Below are 21,942 nucleotides of genomic sequence, written 5' to 3' on the forward strand. Positions count from 1 at the left end.
ATTATTTGGCATATATCGGTGATGTGAGGATGATGACTCATCATTTTAGAGTAGTTGGTTGAGAGTCCATCAAAAAAACTAGGGAAGAAAAGCATTGAGAGTTCATAAAAAGCCAAAAATCTATTACATTCAATAAAAAAATATGAAAAAAATATGGAAGAAAATTCTTGCTTCTATTTCTTCATAGATGTGTAATGCCAATCAGTTTTATAGTGATCAAAGTGAGTGTGAGACTAAAAAAGATCATCGCCTCTATTTCTTTCTACATTTCATACGCACGTTGATGCCAAGATGATCGAGCGATTGAAAGGATTAGTATTACCTTATTTTTCATGATTGATGAGAATTTTATTAGATCGATGGCCTAAGCTGAAAAGTTTCTTTTTTCTATTTTTTCTTTGATTATTTACTTGTATTTATAATGAGACTGATTGAAGTGTTTTTTTTTTTAACCAAAAAAAAAAGTGTTTTACATATAAATTTGAAGCATCTAAAGCCTGAAATTGGATTGCTATAGCTAGGAGCAGCTCGGTGATTTTGTGAACTGAAGACGAGCTACTGTATTGCCACAGGTATCCTATGATATAACAAATACGTTATTTGGAGTGCTTGTCTGCTTTACATCATCATGCAGAATGGTGAGATTTCGACCGGCCAATTTCCCGACTCCCCTCACACGGCATGCAGCGTTCGGCGGCAAATCAAACTTAAATAATTGATCTCTTTATTTCTTTTTCATGTCATCTTTTTCATGTAACAGTGGGTTTAGATTGAATCGAGCTCAAGACCTCTCCAGCTGAGGAAAGGGAACCCAGCTGGTTGAGCGAGGCTTTGATCACGTCTCACAGCACGTAAGTAGGGCGTTTTGTCGAAGTCATACTCATATCCCTAGATGCACCACGCATCTTGATGAAAAACGTATCTCATCAGTGTTTTTCCGAAGTCCCAACCATGTATCAACACTTATGTGTCATTGTTAAGAATTCCTTCTGTCTCGACTACTTATTTTCCGCAAATCTCTTCTCCTCTCGTTTCCCTCAACCTTGTCGAAATCATTAATTCAGGAAAATTTTATTTTTTTGGTAAAACAGGAAAATTTCAATTGCACCCTTGCTCTCTCTCAATTTTCGTTGAGCAGCAGGAATTCCCAGAAACTTTGACGACTCTGCAAGTAATACAGGCTCGGGCTTCTTAGTGAGGTGGGGAAACATGAACATGTCGATCGATGCAATCAGCTCAATCAAAGACTAGACTCCTGCCATTTCAACTCCTCGTTAAGAAATTTCTCAACCATGTATATGATTCCAGTGCACACCAACCGCTTTTGCTTCTGTACGTCGAACTTCTGGCTGCAGAGTGCCCAGATCACAGACCAAATGCAGCTGAAATAACATTTCGGCATACCAGATGCCATTGACCCACCTTTTCTAACAGGAAATGAAAGAAATCATCTAAAGTTGATGCACAGAGGCAAGATTCAAAGATAAAACTGTGCAACGCTATTTTGAGAAATTGATCATCTAATCGACCTTAATTCTGACATTTTTTGAACCAATAACTTATTATTTTGACATTCTGAAATACAGGAACAGTGAACTACATATAATCATAAAAATACTTCCAAAATAAAAAGACTGACTTGCACGACCATTTTTCGGCGGAAATCAACTGGATAAGACTCCTTCAGAGTACCGAACCGGAGAGGAAAAAGGCTATCTGGCTATGACAAGCTTTTAACCGTCACTCTTTATTTCTTGATGAATGCATGGCCATCACAAATCGAAACAACTACATTCATTCTTACCAGAAAATTCTACATTCATGATCAGCTGAGTAAACTTAGATCCGATTTTCAGGCTGCAGAAGCATTCTGATTTGGTTTGAACACATACTTTATCAGGGATTCCTTGATGGACAGAAGCTCTGGGAACTCGTTCTTCAACTTGGTGGTATCAAGTTCATTGTTGCTCCGAGGGGCAACTATCACCTTTGCCTGCTCCTCTAGAGAAAAATTCTTCCAAGTGAAGTTTGGGTCGATGTAGTCTCTGTACATCTCCAAGATCTCATTATGGCTAACCGCACCAGGATTGGTGAAGTTCCAGATCCCGGTGAGATTTCTCCTTGCCATTTCAATGGAGATGGGGAGAAGTTCATCCAAGATGGTCATGGAGTTGGGGATGTTGACAACCTTCTCATACCGGGTGATCTTGGTGATGAAGTTGCGAGGATTTGAAAGGTCTGATGAGATGGGCATCCTAACACGGAGGGTACAAACATTCTCATAATTCTTTAGCAACTCTTCAACCTGTCAAGTGACAGATGCAGTGATCAGCATCAAGAAAGCATAGTATGGCACTTGAAGGAAACCTGTCATGACAGTATTAAAAATTTTATGTATGTGATGTAATGACATGAACCAGCCCGGTATGACTTTAGTAGAGGAACTGAAGTTCGTAACTCATCAGAAAGACCTATTGCAGAAACAAGAGGTTTGTCCATTATAAATGATTTCGGACAGAACCATCTCTAAGAGCATGGTCGGGCCAGCAGAAAGCTTCTAATGTCATATAGTTCAAGACTATTTGAAATGAACTGCTCACAAATCAAATACCCAATACTTCTAGGAGAAGAGGAACTTAGGGTTGCCTGGATAAACCCAACCATATCTAGAAACCAGAACAATAAAGAGATTACCAATGTCATGCACAGAGTGATGCAGACACAAGCAGATGATTGTTTTCTTGGAAAAGGATCCTTTTCTTTTTATTATTGGCTAAAAGCTTCAGAGGACTTCTGTTGAAGTGCAAATTGCTAATTCACCACAATTCGCATGATAGTTTTCTTGACCTCCCTTCTCTCTTTTATCGCTAACTTACTGTTGAAGCCTCTCATTGCTTCTTGGTGCCAAATGGTAACAAAGAATGAATTAAATGATGCTACCACTTCCGTAGTAAAATGTACTAGATGCACCACTCAATAAACTAAAGCATAATTCATGGATATAGAACTAGGTTAGGATGTAAGTGCTTCTTTTTTCATCCGATAATATCACAAGCCAAAGTACAACGAGAAGGAAAAAAACAGAGAAATACATACATGTACCATTCAAAAGTAAATTATCATAGAAGAGAATTTGAGACATGCTTTAGGAAGCGCATGAAATAAGTAACCGAATTGCCCATCAATCATGGTGCAACAGAAATTTATGACAATGTCGATTGGATTATAATTAAAAGAGGGGCAGAACAATCAAAAAACGAGTGGAGGAGTGGGGATGAGAACCGGTAGCTACTGAGCTTAGAGTTATTCTGCTTTATAAACTTCAACATATTGAGAAAAAGATTGGATCTCTTAAACTGGTTCATCTAGTAGTTAACTGGTGAATGGTCTTATTGTTTGGATCTTTTACTCTCAAATCCTCAAAATCCATTGCATATACGTTCTACATGCTCAAAAAAGGGTTCTTGATCTTATACTCCTTTCCTCCTCTTTCTACCTTTCCCATCTTCCCACCCTCCCTCTCATGTTGATTTTATTCACTAATTTTTTTCAGATAACAAATGATGGTGGGTTACAAGCATAAAAGAAGAACCATCCAACATAAGTACATGAACCAGTGCAAATGATGCAAACACTGTGTCAAAGTAAAGATACCGCTCAACCATTTTTATCTCAGATTTTCATGGCTGTTATTTATATTTGCTTCACTTTCTGCCACAAAAAGTCTAACAGTTATTTCAAAGTTCTGAACTATATTCTCTTATTAATCTTCCTCCGGAATTTATGAATCATAAAAAAAGTTTATCTGAATAACCCCTGAGCTTTTCTATATATTTTTTCCATAACTTCAACATCTGAACTTAAGCCTTTTAAATTCCCCTTAACTTCCATCTAACATTTGTTTGGTGCAGAAAGATTTGCATCACTTTATAACCCTTTTTGTGTTTCCAAATAAAAAAAACATGCATACCATGAAATTTATCCCAACTCCAACTCATTTTTAACTTGAAGATCAAAGGGGAAAAACCCATATAAAGAATTGTCAAAGTCCAGATTACCTTCCATAGTTCTTAAGTTGTTGTCTTCACTGAAATCACCTTTTATATCATTAACTCTTCGTATCTTCCTAAGCTGACATAAGCCTCTACTTCAAAAACATGCAAAATATCTTTCGCCCAGTCACTAGTATTACATCATGTTTCATTCCACTTTCTAAACAAAATTTAGATCCCTTTGGCATCATTCTATTTTGTTTGCCGTTTGCCGTTTGCCATCCCTTCCAGCAAACAGGATAAGTAAGTATTAACCTGCATATTAACCGTCAAGTTCATGAACAAGTCAGACTTGGCTCTCCATATGGCTCATTCATTCTCACATGCTTCAACATCAGATAAGTTTACACATATAGTTGATTTGAGCTTGGCTGGAGAATTGACTTGTTTGAGCAGCTCAACAGCCCTTCCTGAATGCATATAGTTGAGCTTGGCTTGAGCTCGAGTAGGGTTTGAACCAAGGTATGCCATCTCGGTACCGAGCTCGAGTAGGTGCCACCCTGTTACTATATCGGTACGCTCGGTACAGGGCCGGTTCGGCATACCAAGTATCGGTACATCCCTCGTATCGTGTACCGGCACCGGACTGGTATAGTACGGTGTGCCCCGTACCGCGCAATTCGGTACGGTATGGCATACCTTGGTTTGAACACCCTTTTTTTAACCAAATCAAAGTTGAACAGCCCAAAGTTTCACAGCTCACTTGCATCCCTACTTAATTTCATTTCAATAGACACAATCACATGCATCACACCAGTTTCAAATCTCCTAAGAGCTCTTCAAATAACAAAAAGCAGTAAACATTTAATTTACCTCCAAAAACCAAGTGAAATGGTCACCACATACAAGATAAGATGTTCAGCTCATGAGCATTAGAGAATTCAAGGCTCAATGATCCTATTTGCAATCATTTTTAATTCAGCTATTTATGATGGTGGGACTCTTAAGCAAGAAAAATGAAACAGTGTACATGGTGCATTCTTACACTGCAAGAATCCTGTGGGTTTATTTCAAAAAATGAAATTGGTCATCCCCTCCAGAAACACTCTGCAAACATCTTTCAGACCCAAACTGGAATACATTTTACCTTTCCTAATACACCAACTTCAAATTCAGTCACCACTGGCTTCATATTGACAAAATCGACAATCTTTCAAATTTCAATAGACTTTCTCTAGAAACATAAATTCTAAACTTACTTGACAAGATTCATGTCTCACCCAGCCCATGCCTTTGTATTCAGCCAAGAATCGTCATATATATTTTACCTTACATTCTTAAATTTAATATTGCTCCCCCAATTCCTATTAACTATAATCTTAATATATTTCCTTAACATAGGCTTGTTAACCCTGTTCACCAGGTTCTTAACATCCTTGGACTTCTATAGAGAGGCAATTTCTGTCTTCAAAACCTGTCAATGGCATGGTGCTGACACTCTGAGTTTACAAAAGAATTTTAGTTCACAAATTCTCAGGCCTCAAGAACGATTGCTCACACACCTTACTTCAAGCCTGCAGAATTATCAAAAGGCCAAGCATTTATTGTCTTAAGCAGTAATGAAGTCCAAATTCTTCTTACTAATCGCTTAGGATTTTTTAAGCCTATGAAACCAGGCTACATAATTATGAGAAGTCTTATCCTGTTAACATGTGAAGCCCATGAAAGAGCAAAGAATACATGATTTTCTTCTACGCTGTCCAATCTTAATATTTCCATTTATGCAATTATGCATTTGTAATAACCACAGAAAATACAGTTGTTGCTTCACTTTGTATTTCATGCACTCCAATACCCTATATCATTTAGATAATGGTATCCCCTTTCTAAATTTAAAAAAAAAAAATTCACTACATCATGCAAGATAGTCTCTCTCAAATCATAGTTGTTTGTTCCATTCTATTTTATATATATTTTGGGAAAATAAATAATGAAGTTTTGGTGGGTAATAATCGAATCAAAGCTGACATTGAACTCCTAGAGTTACAATCAGGAAAGTAGAGACTTCATTGCCTTCACGAGTTCTCTGATTATAGATTAGATTAAGATAGTAATCATTAATCTGGATTGAGTTTTAGAGTGAACTACATGTCCTTATTCTTGAATGACTTAACTACGTCAGTTCATGGTGCTTCATGTTGGGTTATCACTCTCTTTTCTCTTTCTTGTTAATTCCTCTCATCTACCTGTTCCCTTCTACTTCCTTTGTTCTATCTAGATAATGAATTTACTCCATTATTATTCCTTTCTACCCCAAAAACCATGAAAGTTTCTCTTTCTTATTTTTTCTTCTAGAAGGGTCTTAAAGACACTTGGCATTTTGGAGGCATCTACTAGAGTTCCAGGATTCCCTTTTGATTTTCTTATACCTACTAACATCTTCCCTTACAGATGAACTATCCATCAATTCCGTGGCAGAGGAAGTTCTGCTTGTCTCAAGAGAACTTAGAAAGACTATTCAAGTAGCAAATCATGAAGTTTCTACCAATTTATTCATGATACAATTGCAAACTGAAACATAAATAATTCAAAGACTAATTTTCTCCAACTAGAAGAGATTGATGCCAGCTACAAAGTTGTAGATCTTAGGCCTTCCACATATATTAGTTTCATGTAATTCAAAAATTAACTAAAGAATATAATCTTGAGGAATTCTTTAGTGATTCATAGATTGGAACTTCTCATACTAATGACTATAATTCCTCTGTCCAGGAACTGGTTCCTTCTTTTTATAATTGTCGGTTTATTTTTCAGCAGGACTCATGCTAACAATTTGTGCCTTTATTACAGGTTTAATTGATAGAATGCTAATTTCACTAGGATTGCATTCAAATTAATTGAGGAGCATTTATAGCATGGCTGTTAATACTGATTATCAAAGAATGAGTTTCTGAAATACCATCTACTCTTCTTCTTTCCTCTTCCACCTCTGGCTATCCCTTTATTTTGTCCTATGACATATTTCTAGTCTCTCCTTAAATGATTGTTGCAGCATCTCTTAATTCTTTCTAGTCTAAAATATCCAAGAAAAAGCAGACAATAACATTGTATATGCTTCAGTTCTTGAAGAACCAAACATATCTTGATAATGTCTAACTTAAACTGTCAGTTAATGTTTGGAATTAAAGAGTTACTATTATACCAATGATGCAAGGAAAAGCAAGGAAAAGCAATGCCAAGTGGAAAAGGCGAACATGAGGGCATTAGCAAGTTATTTCACCAGTCAGCCTCAATATGATCGTTCAGTTAACACGCTAGTGTTTCCATTTCTCATAGACTAACATGTGGTTTGTATTCAAGTAAGCACCTAATTGTGCTAGCATTAATTAGTTAAGAAGAGCATGGATGAGTCTGAAAATTAGTTGCACTAAGAAGGACCCAAAAAATTACCTTTCTAGAAAACTAATTAAAGGATGGCCCAATCACAACAAAAAGCTAAGTAACACTGGACTGAATTTTGAAAATATTTCATCAATTATATATATATGACGGAATTTGCAACTAATAAGATGTGGCGGGTGAAGCAGAGATGTGCCCCTAGCATCTAGTATGATCTTCAAGTGCAAATAAAAAAAGTGGCTAGATGCATGCATGTAGTCAGACAGGCCACCAAAGCAGCTGCAAATATGATGCCCTAGCAGAAAATGGTTAACTCTACAATTTTATTCAAGGAAAAGAAAAAAAGTCTGCTATAATATATAACTTACAAGATAACATCAATATGAAAAAGTTAACAAACGGTAATAGACTACCTGTCTTGTCTGAACTTTCAATAATTTATACTAATTAAGGTTCGCCGTCTCAGTATTGAACCCCGTACTGACACCATTCTATTATAGTATCAGTACGCGGTACATGAGATGGCGAGATGTACCAAGTATCCGTATGGAATGAGACTGCATACCGGTTTGGTATATGTATGATACATCTGGTACGGTACGGTGTCAACCAGCACGGCAAACCTTGCTATTAATTATGTTATAATTTTTCTGCAGTTTATATCTGAAAATCAACATCCACTCTACCGGGGATTGTTCCCGTGGTTCAAAGCCAAATATCCTAATCAGAGACAAATAAGTGAATGAATGATATAATAGTGTCTCATCTCCTAATCAAACTTATACTACCTATAATAAAACACATGCAGAAATTTTAAATTTTATAGTGCATATTGCTGATATATATCTTGTTAATATGTCTGGCATCATAATGCTCAAATTGCAAGCAGCCTTATCAGCATTTTCTAAACACTATACATCCTACACAGGCAAATGAAAGGAAGCCTTCACTGGCACCAATCTTACAGCTTATCCCAGCCACCCCCTCGTTCCCTCAAGCTGTCCACATGTCAGACATTCTTTTTCGACACCTGTTGGCACCTGTCTAGCTGTTCTGTCCCCACGCTTTAGTCCTTCCAACAACTTGTTCAATCTCATGATTCCGATCAAAGATCCTCAAATTCCATAGTCCAAAAACCCTTCTTTCAACAACCAAAAATCTAACATCATCCAGATCTGATAACATTACTTCTTAATATTCCACGAGATAAAGAATCCATATCCCATCAACTAGATCTATGAAAACCAACCCAACAACCGAAATGATTTCCGATCCGGAGCTCGATAAACAAATTCTTGAATCAAGAAACCCGAATCCCAATAAAACTGCGAGATGGGAAGAGAAAGGATGGATCGTATACCATGGCCTTGGTCTTAGAGTAGAAAGATCCGGTGAAGTTGGGAATGTCCTCCTCCTTGAACCCGATCCCGGATCCCAGCGGGTGGGCGTCATCGTACTCGAAGATACATCCGGTGGCGTAGTTGACGAGCACCAGCCCCCGCTCGCGGCAGACATCGGCCAGCGTCAGCGTCCCGACCACGTTGGCGCGTATGGTCTCCACCCGATGGGTCTCGCACCAGTCCACGTTGGGCCGGCCGGTCACCCCGGCCGCGTTGAAGACATGGGTAGGCCCGGCCGCCGCGATGTCCCCCTCCAGCTGGGACCGGTTCTCGAGCCGGCCGGCGCCGTAGACGTACGGGATGCCCTGCGCCTCGCAGAGCCGGCCCAGCAGGCCGCCGATCCACCCGGTCCGGCCGTAGATCAGGAACTTCAGGCCGGACGCCTCCCCGGTCGAGCCGTTGGTCATGATCCCCATGGTGAGATACCGGCGGAGATCGGGATCTGCGAGGGGCGAGTCCAGGGCGGGGAGTATCGAGGAAGGAGATGCGGAGAGCGGCACCGCCACACGGGCGCGAGGCTGATGCCTGGTACTTATCATGGCAGAGATGATATTGTCACGCTTTTTTTTTGTGGAGGGGTTGCGTATCGGCAATGGGGATGGATGGTGGAGATTTGAGCAGGATGGTTTATGTTAGTTTATGGCAAGAGCAATATCTAGATGTCCAGGGAGGTGAGGGAGTAGGCGACTATAGTGTTTTTATTAAGTTGGCACGTGACATAGAGCTCGGATAAATGAGCGGCGAATTTTGATATTGTCACCCCGAGTTTAGATGACAATAATGTTTTTTTTCGTTTCTAACCTTGCTCCGTTAAAAAAATTATATATATATATATATATAATTTTTTAATTGCTAATAAAAATCGTGTCTCAGAGAAAGGGCTTCCGATTTTGTTTTTATTAAAAGGGAAGATGCCGCTTCCGACACTGCGCATTGGAGAACGCCAGATCTGTTGAGCTGCCATTTGCTCACTTAGTGTTATAAAAATACTTTTTTTAAGCACCGATGTTGGATTCCATGACCACCGACCCTCAAAATGCGTTCCATTAAATTCTTCTTTATTGGTATTACCATTGGAAAGGATGCATCACATTAGATGATAGATTAAACGCATTGGATAGCTCTTCACTCTAATTGAGTCTGACAATGACTAGAGAGGATACACGTTTATCCTCATTAGATAATAATCTCCAAGTTGGGTGAAAATAGGGTTATTAGCCATGGGAACTAAATTTATTTTTAATTTTATTTATTAAAAATCTAAATACCCCAAAACATAGTATGAATAAATTAAAAAAAAACTATTTTATATGTTTTCTGCAAACAGAGCGAATTAGAGACTCAATGTAACAACTTGGGATCTCGTCCAAAAAAGCTAGCCAGAAAGTATTTTTTGGCTGTATAAGTATACAAGGTTTTCTTGGCAAATAATCGATGTGAGACTAAACACACACTAGCACAAGTCCAACTAAGAATTCAAATCCATTCAAATCTAATCATAAGCACCACGATAGGCCCGTCAGAGATGGAGAGTGTCTAAAAGAAGTGATATATGCATATAAGCTGACCAGAAGGCAAGGCCTATTAAATTTGGCTCATATAATATTTTCTTGATTTAAGCAACAAATTGTTTAAGCTCAAAATCTATGTGGTTTCAAATCAAATTTCGGTCAACCCAAAGCCCAAACGACAACATATAAAGTTTAACTAAGTTATGAATATATATGCATGTATTGATCGGTAATACACTCTTTATTTGTTTGTCTAACATGTTCTCACAAATAGATACACGCACAACGGGAGCAAACTTACCTTATATAAAAAAAATAGTATTCAAAGAAGGGTTTTATGAGCTTTCTTGTCCCCTCTTTATATTGGGCATGGAAAGAAAGTGGATGGTCCCTCGTTGTCTCGTCCTATTGAGAAGAGCTAAGAAGATCCCAATAAAATCAATTGCCCGTCTTTGATGACATCTTCAACACATTTCCTACCCAACATCACCTTCGTAAAAAAAGCATAACTAACTTGGCATGTTTGTTCGTTTTTAGCCTCTTCATTCCCTTCTTATCCATGAACCTTGTCTCCGATAGGCCTAATCAAGTTAGCACCTCGTAGCAGCCAGTGTAACCCTATTGGGCCAATGTTTTTGGATACCAAACACGTCTAGCTGGGGGAAGGGCTAGGTGAGTGCCAACTCAAAGGTAGGGCTGCAATCAAGCTAAGTCAAGTCGAGTATCTAGAAGCTGAAATTTGACTCGATTCAAAGTACTCGAACTCGAAACTTAACTCGAGATCGATTGAGCTTTAATGCCCAAGCTTGAACTTGACTTAAAAAAAAAAAAACAATGCGAATATCAACTGAGCCATACTCTTGCTTGACTTCGAACTTTAGTCATAATTAAAAAAAATGTGATTAAAACAAAATATAACATAATACCATATTTTTTAAATATTAAATTAATAATATATTATAAAATAAAATATGATTTTATTAAAAATATATACTTAATTAGGCTTACGAGATCTTTGGTTGAATATTTTGTTACTCGAACTCGATTCGAAAAATTATTTGAGCGGCTCGAGCTCGGTAATAATCGAATTGATTCGAGTTTGAATTCGAGTCGAGCTTGAGCAACCTGCACGCTATTCGGCTTATTTGCACCTAGCTTGAAGGGCATGGAAGTTGTTCAAAAGGCCGCGTTTGGAGTCCATGATAAGGCTTGGGGGAATGTCAACGTGATAAAAGACAGCAATCTACCTGGAAAAGTGTTCGAGAGGACAAAATAATGGACTCCTACATCGGCACGAAATCCCTCTCTCTCTCTCTCTCTCTCTCTCGCTTCATATTCTTACCTTCTTTTGGTCAAGGCCTAGGACCAAACCAAGGTACAGACGTAGGCCAGCGTTGCCAAGAAAGGGTAGTGCTGGAGAATAGATCGATGCCGTTGAGAATAGAGTAGTTTGGTTTGTAATTGATGAGAGAAATAAATTCAAGAGGGTTAATTCAATTGGGAAAAAGAACGAACTCAAGATGAAAAGGCGAGAGCAAGAATAAGTTTTAGAGAGTTAAAGAGTGATGTGGTTTCCAGATACAGATCCTGATCATTGAAGCAGAGTAGGGAAAGGTGCGAAGATGATGCGATTTAATAAGAGAAGAATAGATTCCAGAAAGGTATCAAAAGTTGATATCAAAAGTAGTATTCATGCAAAAAACGTATTTTAGTGAATCGAAGACCAAATCAAAGCTTCTTGATGAAAGCTACGGTTGCGTTAAACATGCAAAAATTAAAATAAAATAAAAATAAAAAGTAAAAAATATATAAACAGATTTTTTTGAGAGTAAATATACAATAGGACATTTTTATAGGTATATATATACTGGTAGAGATAATATTATTTCAGGCTAAATTGGGCGACTCCCTTTTCTCTCCGAACGCGGGTCCAAGGCACTCGGAGTTGCGATGGCCGACGACGAGATGGTCTTTTCGGGAGAAACCCTAGAATCTCTCCTCGAAGCATCGAAGACCCCGGAGGGCCGCTGGCATCTCGCCTCCGCCGGAACCCTAGACGCCATCCTCCGACTCCCCTCCTTCCCTCCCCACACCCTCCTCCACTACCTCCGCCTCCTTAGGAACCTCTGCGCTGGCGAGGCCGCCAACCAGGACTCCTTCATCGAATCTGGTGGGCCCGATCGGATCGCCGCTATCCTCCTGGGGCCGCGGCCGGCCCCGCCGGAGGTCTTGCGAGCCGGGCTGCAGCTATTGGGGAATGTCGCCCTGGCCGGGGAGGCGCACCGGTCTGCCGTCTGGGCCCGGTTTTTCCCGTCAGGGTTCTTGGAGTTGGCTCGGGTCCGGGAGCCCGGGGTCTGCGATCCCCTGTGCATGGTCTTGGACACGTGCTGTTCCTCCGATGGAGGGCGTTGGAGGTTGGAAGAGCTTTGCGGGTTCGAAAAGGGGCTGCCCATCCTCCTGGAAATCATCACGACGGCTTCCACTGGTGCGTCTCTCTCGTCTTTCCATCCTTCTTTCTGATTTACAGGAAGAGGATTCTTTATACCCTAAATCCTAGGGATTTTTTTTTTTTTGAGGAACTTGAAGTGCGTGTTGGATTTTTATTGTTCTGATTGTAGATTATTGGCATTGGATCAGGAAACGAGGGGACTTGGGTCGTCACTTTTCCATCATCGTGATTATAATTTCTTAGAGTTTGCACCACGGATTCGCCAGAATGCAATCTTCTTCATAGCTTAATTCGGAGAAAGCCTCCCTTTTATTTATCTGCATGATCTCCTGATCCAATATCTACTCTCTTGTTTTTACCTTTTCTTTTTATCTTGATCTCTAGTCTATTAGAAAAGTTGATTACCATTTTGATTTCATGTTCTTAACCAGTGCATTTTTTGAGTTCTGAAACCCTTCAAAATGTTCACAATTGTTTCCACCTTACCCAATTATAAGCCAGCCCAAGTTCAAAAAATGTATCTTTGAAGGTTATATGACTTTAATTCATATTTTTTCTAACTTCTTGCCAAATTATTTTTCCTCATCTTTCTGAACTAGATTGGTTGGCCAATGGATTGGTTGACTGTGGCAAGGCCTTGCTTGGTCGATTAATACTTGAGATCAACTAAAAATATTTTCTTTTTTTTTCTGGGAGGTGAGGTGGGTGATTAGATTGATCAGACAATTGATATGTTGAAAAATATGTTATCCATGTTATGGACCAGATTGATCAGGCAATTTATTGATCAACCATTGGCAAATTGTTGCTTGGTCATCAGTATTTTATTGCTCGTGCAATTGATAATCAACAATTTAGTAAACTGCAAGATATTAAAATAGTCTATAGAGAAACTATTGAGAAATGACGAGAAAACAGAAAATCAATTAAGTGAGAGGTTGAATGCTCAAACTTAATTAAATAAGAAGTTGTATGCTGTAAGGTACTGAAATGCTTAAAAGAAGACACAAAAATTTAGGAAGGTAACATGATCAACGATGAGTAAAGATAGTGATATAACATGGCATGATTAAAGTACATAACAGGCGAAGTGGCTAGAGAGTAACCATCTCTACTATTTGACCGATTTCTTCCTATGCAATCTCCAATCCTCACTTGTTGGTAAGTACCCCTTTGTAATCAGACAATTGATTGACCAACCATGACAAGGTGTTTCTAGGTCAATCGATATTTGAATCTGGTTGATTGGTCCAAGAAAAATGTTTTCACTTGTTGTCACTTTCATCCCATGCAATATCTGAATCAATCTCCTTGTACCACTTGTTCCCACTTTCTTCACATGCAATCTCCACACAACTTAGCTACTTGATGATTGATTCTTCATCCAATCTTCACATGCCATATGCCCTTGCCACATCGTTTAAAATAAACAAACAATTGAGTTGTTTTGGTGCAAACATTTAGGAACCAGCTTATCATGCAGGGCTTTCGTACCGGCCCGTACCATCTCATATAGACAACATCATACTATATCGGTAAGGTACGGGTATGCTATCGAGGTTTGGTTCGGTGAATGAGCCAAATTGATCCATACTTAAATGAACCTAGCAAAACCATCTTGTACCGCTTGGTACTAAACTGTACCTTTTCAGGTGGTATCATGGTTTAGAGTGAGAAAAGGTATTGGAAGTCTGTCTTGGTACGAGGTGCATACCATTTTGTACTGAAATAGTAATGTACTGTACAGTTCTTGGTATTAATTTTGTGGACCTTAGTAATAAGTAATCTTAAAGTGTTGAAGTTTGTGCATGTGCTCATACATTAGGTTGGATTACTATTTTAGAAGATTTTTATCTTATGTTTGTGTTAACACTTGAAGAGAGCCCAAATTATTTCACTGAGCTATTGTCCTTTCTTGTTTATTGTGTTGTTATTAAAGAAGGCATGTACAAGTTGCTTCCAATGTCCACTTGTTTGACTGTAACTCTTGACAACCACATTCTGGTTTCTATTACAGCTGGTCATCATGAAGAGTGGCTGGAGTGGCTACTCTCTAAAGTTTGCATTGAGGATCCATATTTTTTCCTTTTGTTTTCAAAGTTAGGCCCATCAAATGTTTCACATAACTCCAGTGGTGTTGAATACCAATATACTGTATTTACCAATGAGCAAGCATTCCTTTTAGGTGTGCTTTCGAAATGCTTGACTGAGAGACCTGAAGATATCACCATTTCCAATGATTTTGCACTTGATATATTGAAAATCTTGAAGGCTGCTTCTACAATTGTGGATTTTAATTCCCGAGGTAGCTCTGCTCTTCCAACTGGTTCTCCTGCAATTGATGTACTAGGATACTCGCTCGCCATTTTGAGGGATATATGTGCTTGGGAGAATCCTACATCACCAGCCACTGAGACCCTCATTGACTCACTGCTATCAGCTGGCTTTCTGGAACTTCTTTTGAGTTATCTACATCAGCTTGAGCCCCCATCAACTGTCAGAAAATCTATAATTCATGTAAAAGACCAAATAATACAACAACCAATAACTGATTCTTCAAAGGTCTGCCCGTACAAAGGGTATCGGAGAGATGTTGTTTCTGTGATTGGAAATTGTCTACACCGAAGAAAGCAAGTTCAGGATGAGACCAGACTTCTGAATGGGATTCCATTGCTATTGCAGCAGTGTGTTGTTGATGAAGATAATCCATTCTTGAGAGAATGGGGATTGCTGGCTGTAAGGAATTTGCTGGAAGGAAATGAGGAAAACCAATGTGCGGTAGCTCAACTTGAGCTGCAAGAGCCTGTGACCTCACCTGAAATTGCTGGATTAGGTCTAAAAGTGGAGGTAGACAAGGAAAGCGGACGTGCAAAGCTGGTCAATATTTCATAATGTATGTTGTTTTCTAACTTGAGCTTATGATGCACATTAGCCTTTCAAATTAGGGATCTGGCAGAAAAAGATATCTTTTGCATCATGGTGCCACTGCTTACAACTCATGACCTTTCTCTTTTCTGTATTAATGAATAATTAACGAGAACCACTTCTGGATTTTGCCATGAAGATTTGCTCTTGGATAAGCTCTGCCAATTATAAAAAGAGAAACCTCAGCATCATTATGAAGTGGATTCCCGCATTCTAGTCTCTTATATATATGTCTTATATATATGGACCTACAATGATATTACCCAAGGGAATCATAAATTCAAATTACCAATTTTTTTGAGCAATCAACTATGACATTTGATTGGAGAGGAATGAGATTTGTTGATTTTGTTTTCATTGATGACTAGAAGTTTGCATATTCTATATTTCTATTCTACCTAAATTTAGTTGAGATGTGACATCTGATCTAATACTGAAGATATAACATCTTATTTGATCCAAATTATTTATACTAAAAAATCATAAAATTCATATGTGGTCAATTTGGCAACCAAAAGAGGTAAACTGTTACAACATTATTGATATTTCACGTTATAAAAACCTAAATCAAATTATTGATATTTCAACCAGGTATATTTTCAGGGTTTTTTTTTTCATCAAATGATCCATGCCCGATGCAGATTATGTTTCTTCTTAAATGATATCATTTTAAAGAATGTTATTACAAAAGTTCACACAGGCTATGAATGGGAGTGCTTTGTCATGGACAAGTTATGACAATCATGAGTACCACAATAGTAGGCATAATCAGGAGTGAGGTAGGGGTGGTATCTAACTCAACTTGGAAAAGCTCTATGACAGAGAAGAACGGGACTTTCTTCTCAATATTATGGAGTGTATTACGTTTAGTGTTGCATGGATGTGGATAGATGAATCAGATTCAGATACATATCCAAGTGTCTAACTCAGCAAGAGGGAAAAAGAGAGTCTATGGGGATATGCAGGATAACATATAAATCTAATTAAATTATATTTTTACCTTTTAAACATTATTTGTTTAAACATTAAAAAGATATTGTTAAAAAGATATTATTTGTTAAGATCTTTCAGTGTACATGTTTCTTATTCAAACTTCCAAATTAATTAAGGATATTAGCAAAATAATATTTTACAAAAAGTTATTCCAAAACCTACATCCTTACCAAATATCGGAAAGAACAACTACTCAAAACTCATTGTTGGAAGAGTTTAACTCATTCATTGTTGGAAGGGTTCAATTTTTTTCAATCTTTGAAGTGGCTACCAAAAAACTTCATAAGTATCCATTTCTCCAATATGTATCCGACTTGGATATGTATCCGACATAGATTTTTGGAGTTGAACGTGAATGTCAGTAATACTGATTATATTTCAAAAGAGGAAGTGCAAATGAATGGGAAGATGCACAAGATACGTGATGAATAGTTCATCTTTTTGGATTATTAGGGCCATAATTCAATTTAGAACAAGATTTTCTCTTTTTTTATAAAATGAGAAAAAAGCTAATAAAATGGATCTCATTAGAATGTGGGTCTAGGAATTTGTTGCTATTCAGGAATTTTAAGTTGCTTCAAAATGGTTATTAATTCGACTATGCTAGAAGTCTCTCTAGGGTTGATTAAGAAGACCAAGGGTATATTAATGTTTCACAACTATGGATAGTACAAATGCTAAAATTTCAATGTGATATCTGACTCTCAGTTGCTGAATGATTGAAGAAGGATGATTTTGCATCCCTTCTAGAATGATTTGACAAAAAACATGCTAGTTAAAAGGTAATAACCTCTGGTTGTAGAATTACATCACTGACATTTATTATAACTCTTCAAACCTTCCCTTAACATCTACTAGCTAGCCCTGTCTCATTTAAATGGGTTTGACATAGATCAATTTAAATTCGTCATTTTTTAAAATAAGATTCCAAATTAAACTAGATTCAATGGAATCTGTGAATTGAGATGCCTTTTTTTTGTGTGGAGATAAGTAGTCGCACTTCCACCTATTCATGTCTGGGTATAATACACCTTGATATTTGTAAGAGGTCCATAAGTTACCCTCATTTATAGCTATATTTGTGATAGGTCCCATCTTTTCTCTTATTCTAAAACTTACATGTTCTTCTAATTCTTCAACTTTCTTCTTACTTCTGTCCTTTCTACAGCCATATGTGGAAGAGAAAACATGGAGATCCTTAAGGGACAATTTCAGACAATTTTAGGTGAAAGTTTAATGGAGATTGTAATGACCTAGGACCTTATCCAAAAGCCTAGACAGAAATTGTAATTTGGGGTCTCCTTAGCCCTCTTAGTATCGAGGACCTCCCTAATGCGCATCAAATATGAGGATAAACACATGAACACACAGGTTCTCATACGCTCTTTAGGCTTTTCAGAAAATTTTTAAGAATCGATGTTGTAAAAACATGCAATGATGCCTTTTCAGCTGAGTAAGGGACATCATCCGCAGATCCGAGAAAGTCGAAGCTTTCTCTGTGTCTTGCGCAGTATTTGCCTTTCTGATTGACTGAGGCAAGCCTGACGGAATAGTCTTTTAGACCTACCTCTAGCTTGCCTCGGAATACCACCCAACGGAGCGGCGGCTCCCCGTGTCCTTTCTACCCAACAGGACAAGAGTATACAGGTCCGCCAGGGGCGAATAAGAGCTCGTCGAACCTAGATTCTTGACTGGGAAGCTCAGCTTGGGAGACAGATGCAAAAGGAGGTGATCTTGTTGCTGACCGAGTCTTGACCTCACTCCTGGCTCTCGAAATGCTCAATCAGGCTTTCCACTGATTCCTACCAACCAAGGCTGCAAGTGCGTGCTGTTGGACATCTTCTATGGATCTGTCCTTTGCAACAAGGAAAAACATATGAGCAGGATAAATGTCAATGCTCATTTTACTGGTACAAATTTGAAGTTTCATGGGAAATGGTTGTCAAGCTTCCAACACTGTTCAGCTCTTTTAGCACAATAAATTTGCAGCTTCTAGACCAGATGTCTGTAGAGGTTAGCGTAATATTATAAAGCCTTTCAATAGAATGCCATGAGAGCAGGCTGCCTCCTACCTCTTTGAGCCATCCATGTTAAATATAAATTTATGATTGATATATCACTCATATTTATTCCATTTCTCAGATATACTATTAGTTATGGCTGGGAACTGTCAGCCACTTAATTGTGATTACAAAATTGTCACTGACATATTACCATTGAATAGTCAATCATGTCATCTTGTATTGTATGAGAACTATGCTTAAGTTGGAGATATCTTTGCCTTTTCTATTTTGTTTAGTCGGTCTTGTATTGGAGGACATTGGATACAATATATATTTCCTTTTTTTTTGAAAATTCTTTTCATCGGCTATTAGCCAATTCCATATTATAATATGTTGGAAGTAAACATATATGCAAAGCGGTTATCAATGGAAGGGACATGGCATAGTCAATCACAACAGCAATTCTGTTGTGTTAGGTGCAGACATGTTCCTTATCTTTGATTGTATGTTCCATATCTTTATCACAATTTTTTGATGTAGCTCTCTAAATATTCCTGGCTTGTTCATTTTGGAAGCTATCATGATAGTATCGGGCATTGTGCTAGTGTTGGACATGGGTCCAAATGGTTCAAATGGGATTCCGATGAATGGTCACATATTTGTAATGTGCATCACCCAAGGAAAATAGTGAATTGTTACGGCTTTAGCTAGCTGTAGTTTTTTTGCCTGGGAAGCTTAACCAGTTGTACTATAGGATTTGATCATTAAATGCCTATGCTGTATTTCTAGCCACTGTAATGGCTTTGGTTGGTACAGGGGATATTTTAAAATTAGTTTTAAGAAAAGTTCTAAATTTTCTTCTCGGCCAATTCAATTAAGTGCTTGTTTGATTTTAAGGAAATCTACAGAAAAGGAAAGGAAAAGTAAAACTTTTCATGGAAAGGTAAAGTTTTCTAGAGATGCAGTAGTAAGTTTTCCAAATTTTCAATTTTCTATTGAAACAAACAAATGGAAATTTAGTTTTCCGAGGAAAACAAGTTCCCTATGCTAATTCTCCTCGTAACTGAATATTATCTGAGGGTTTCTTTTATTATTCATTTTTTTTTAATTTCATCATATTCTATAACATAATGGACATGGTGTTTATACTGGTATGCCCTACATAATTTTGTTTACAACATTATTAGTTTAAGCCACAGAAATGGGAATATACTTCTTCAGCATAATATCCAAGATAATGTAAACCAGCTAAACAACGTTGAATCCATTCTTTCTGTTTTGTCCAACAGGTCTAGTCTTGCTGGTTTACTCTAATATTGCTTCTATTAGAACCATAAACATTTGTGGAGTAGACCTCATCAGTCTTTCCATCAGCCCTGACATTTGTTCTGTTTACTGTCTTATTCTCACCAGAATTCCTCAATAAAAACAGGTCTACTTTTTTGGCAGTCCAGAATTAAGTTCAATTTAATGCAGTGAGGAGAATTCAACTTAGATTTTCATTCAAATTCCTCACCAGGAACTTTCCAGTAGAAATGATGTTTTGAGAGAATGGTCTGATTACAAATAAATTTTTTATCAATGAATTTGTTCAGTATAACACTTCTAAGCTCATCTTGATGCTCTTGGTGGATCCAGTTACCTGGTCAACCATCAGGAACCCTCCGTTAATGTACATGGATATCTGTCTTACATAATTCTGCATCTACTTACTTGATTTGTACTGTAATACTTTCTTCAAATGCTTTATGTACAGTTTGGACTAGAGTGTTATATTATTGAGGAGCAACGGCTGCTTTATGCCATTTAAGGATTCTAACTGGTGGGAGATGGTTGGGTTATGCCTACTAGGCGGTGCTTGCATGCTCCTGCTATGGGTATGTAACGAAAACATAAGAGCTATTACTTCTGATTGGACCTTGGATGTTGCAGATGTTGAATTGCAAATTTGGGTAAAAAAGAACAGTATCTCTTTTGCTTATCATCCATTTTATCTAATGGTGTAACTCAAGAGTGTTCCTCTTCACAGATCCTCTTCACAGGCACAGAAGGCTGTCCATGGAGATGCTCGTACACTGAGAATGTCTTTTTGGCTTCATGCAGGCAAAGCGGATGACTATCTTTCGTCACTCCTGACAGGTGAAAGAAGTCGTGCCATGCCACTTATTGACTGACTGTTGCTGCTGCTGCTGTAATTGGATGATCATGTATCTTTTGACAGGCGACTGTTAGTCATCTATTAGTACAAGTATATAATGTATAGCGAGAACACTGGATACCTTCATAGCTTCAATGAACTCAGGTGCAATGCATGTGGCCAAGATCAGAATATCTTTAAATGGTTAAATATTGTTTTGGCCTTGATTGATAATAACAATTAATTTTTGATGGATGTAATGCATTACGTGGAAATTCAACATTCTAAGCCTGTTTTTAAGTCGACTTTCAACATTCACTCTCAGCTATACGACTGACACAATTAGACTGAGGTATGGACTGATGATGGCAACTTCCATCACTTCTCAGGATATTGATTCTTGCCATGGTTTGAGTGTCACTTTATTACTGGCCATTTTATTCGTCTGTATTTTGATGATCATTTAATTTTGAGTTCCTGGTCTCTCTTTATGTGTAAGACAAGAAACAACTGTATAGAATCGATGCCAACTGTATATCAGAGACGATTTGTTAAATGGAACTTACTATATGCGTGCTATCTTTTGTCAAGACGGTTAGGGATAGGAGTCGATTTACCCCGGTTTTCATTCCATGATGCATCCTTATTATAGGATTGTTACCTTTTCATTTTAAAATTTGCTTGCATATTGATTGTTATTATTGGTTCGGGCAATTAAGGTAGCTTGTCAAAATCGAGAGATGGAGGCCTATGTTCTAGCTCCGGCGCCTGACCGATTTTTCACCTTTTGTTTGTAGATGATTGTCTTCTACTAGTCAAGGTGAGGGCGAGGGATATGCGGGCCTTCAAGGGTGTGTTGGCGGATTACTACGAGGCTTCAGGGTAGAGAGTGAACTTTCAGAAATCAACCATCTACTTCAGCCCGAGGACGGAGGTGCTAGTGAGGCAGGAGATCAGGGGAATCCTCGAGATGCCGAAGCAGGAGTCATGGAGCTACCTCAGGGTACCTATTATGGGAGGAGGTTGCAAGTGGCGGATTGTTTCGGTGCAGCGGGTCCAGGACAGGCTAGAGGGCTGGAAAGCATAATCCCTATCTATGATGGGCAGGCTGACGCTAGTCAGGTCGGTTTGTG

The 21,942-nt window shown here is 38.2% G+C and overlaps 2 protein-coding genes across 9 annotated transcripts; one reads left to right on the forward strand and one right to left on the reverse strand.

Moving 5' to 3' along the window:
- Positions 1-1,502: 1,502 nt before the first annotated feature.
- LOC103696615 (bifunctional dTDP-4-dehydrorhamnose 3,5-epimerase/dTDP-4-dehydrorhamnose reductase-like) lies at positions 1,503-9,345 on the reverse strand. The gene is made up of 2 exons (XM_008778296.4): positions 8,752-9,345; positions 1,503-2,305 (listed from the first exon to the last, which is right to left on the reverse strand). Exons 1-2 carry the CDS (start codon positions 9,328-9,330, stop codon positions 1,853-1,855), a joined length of 1,032 nt encoding a protein of 343 aa, XP_008776518.3. The 5' UTR covers positions 9,331-9,345; the 3' UTR covers positions 1,503-1,852.
- Positions 9,346-12,196: 2,851 nt separating this feature from the next.
- On the forward strand, positions 12,197-21,114 carry LOC103696616 (ataxin-10). Of its 8 annotated transcripts, none has more exons than XR_005511958.1 (4): positions 12,197-12,787; positions 14,769-15,644; positions 17,838-20,549; positions 20,702-21,114. XR_005511958.1 is itself a non-coding variant. In XM_039126652.1 (3 exons), exons 1-2 carry the CDS (start codon positions 12,253-12,255, stop codon positions 15,641-15,643), a joined length of 1,410 nt encoding a protein of 469 aa, XP_038982580.1. In that variant the 5' UTR covers positions 12,197-12,252; the 3' UTR covers position 15,644; positions 17,838-21,114. The 8 variants fall into 8 exon arrangements, 4 of the variants coding, with proteins under 4 accessions (XP_038982580.1, XP_026656760.2, XP_008776522.2 ...); XR_003383359.2 differs by having other exon boundaries at positions 20,429-20,624; XR_003383358.2 differs by having other exon boundaries at positions 20,429-20,549.
- Positions 21,115-21,942: the final 828 nt, after the last annotated feature.

Source organism: Phoenix dactylifera, chromosome 5, assembly GCF_009389715.1.
Source record: "Phoenix dactylifera cultivar Barhee BC4 chromosome 5, palm_55x_up_171113_PBpolish2nd_filt_p, whole genome shotgun sequence".
Classification (NCBI taxonomy): Eukaryota; Viridiplantae; Streptophyta; class Magnoliopsida; order Arecales; family Arecaceae; genus Phoenix; species Phoenix dactylifera.